The 547-nt window shown below is 47.5% G+C and overlaps 1 protein-coding gene across 1 annotated transcript; it reads left to right on the top strand.

Moving 5' to 3' along the window:
- Positions 1-145: 145 nt before the first annotated feature.
- LOC103399656 (5'-AMP-activated protein kinase subunit beta-1-like) lies at positions 146-531 on the top strand (the record flags this gene model as incomplete). Its single annotated transcript, XM_008338308.2, has 2 exons — positions 146-281; positions 386-531. Coding segments are annotated over 2 exons (282 nt in total), but the record flags the coding sequence as incomplete, so codon positions are not given.
- Positions 532-547: the final 16 nt, after the last annotated feature.

The following is a 547-nucleotide window of genomic DNA, read 5'->3' as shown; positions in this document are numbered from 1 at the left end:
GCAGAACTGCTGTTGTTCTGTCTTTTACTGATGGCGTTGATGCTCTACATGTCGGTCTGAAGACACTCGCTGTTTAAACTATCAGCCGTCTTTACTCACACCGGCTCCCCCAGCTTAATTCTGGGGAAGTAATTTGTAACTGTAAATTTTATTTCCATCCTTGCAGCCAATCGTCACCAGCCAGCTGGGCACCGTCAACAATGTCATCCAGGTGAAAAAAACAGACTTCGAGGTGTTTGATGCTCTGATGGTGGACTCGCAGAAATGCTCAGACATGTCAGGTGAGTGCCAGACTTCTCTATTCAGGTTCCCCAAAGCTAAATGTGAATGATGTTAAGAAAAAGGGTGGAATTTTAAGGGCCCTGAACTCACCTTCACCTTTCAGACCTCTCCAGCTCTCCTCCTGGTCCTTACCATCAGGATGCCTACGCTCCCAAGCAGGAGGAGAAGTTCAAGTCCCCGCCTATTCTCCCACCACATCTGCTGCAGGTCATCCTCAACAAAGACACTGGCATTTCTGAGTGGCTGTGATGTCAGCAAAAAAAAA

Source organism: Cynoglossus semilaevis, unplaced genomic scaffold, assembly GCF_000523025.1.
Source record: "Cynoglossus semilaevis isolate Cse_v1.0 unplaced genomic scaffold, Cse_v1.0 C18866430, whole genome shotgun sequence".
NCBI classification, from domain to species: Eukaryota; Metazoa; Chordata; class Actinopteri; order Pleuronectiformes; family Cynoglossidae; genus Cynoglossus; species Cynoglossus semilaevis.
Note: the sequence above shows the minus strand (reverse complement) of the source record. Positions and strands in the feature narration are given on the sequence as shown.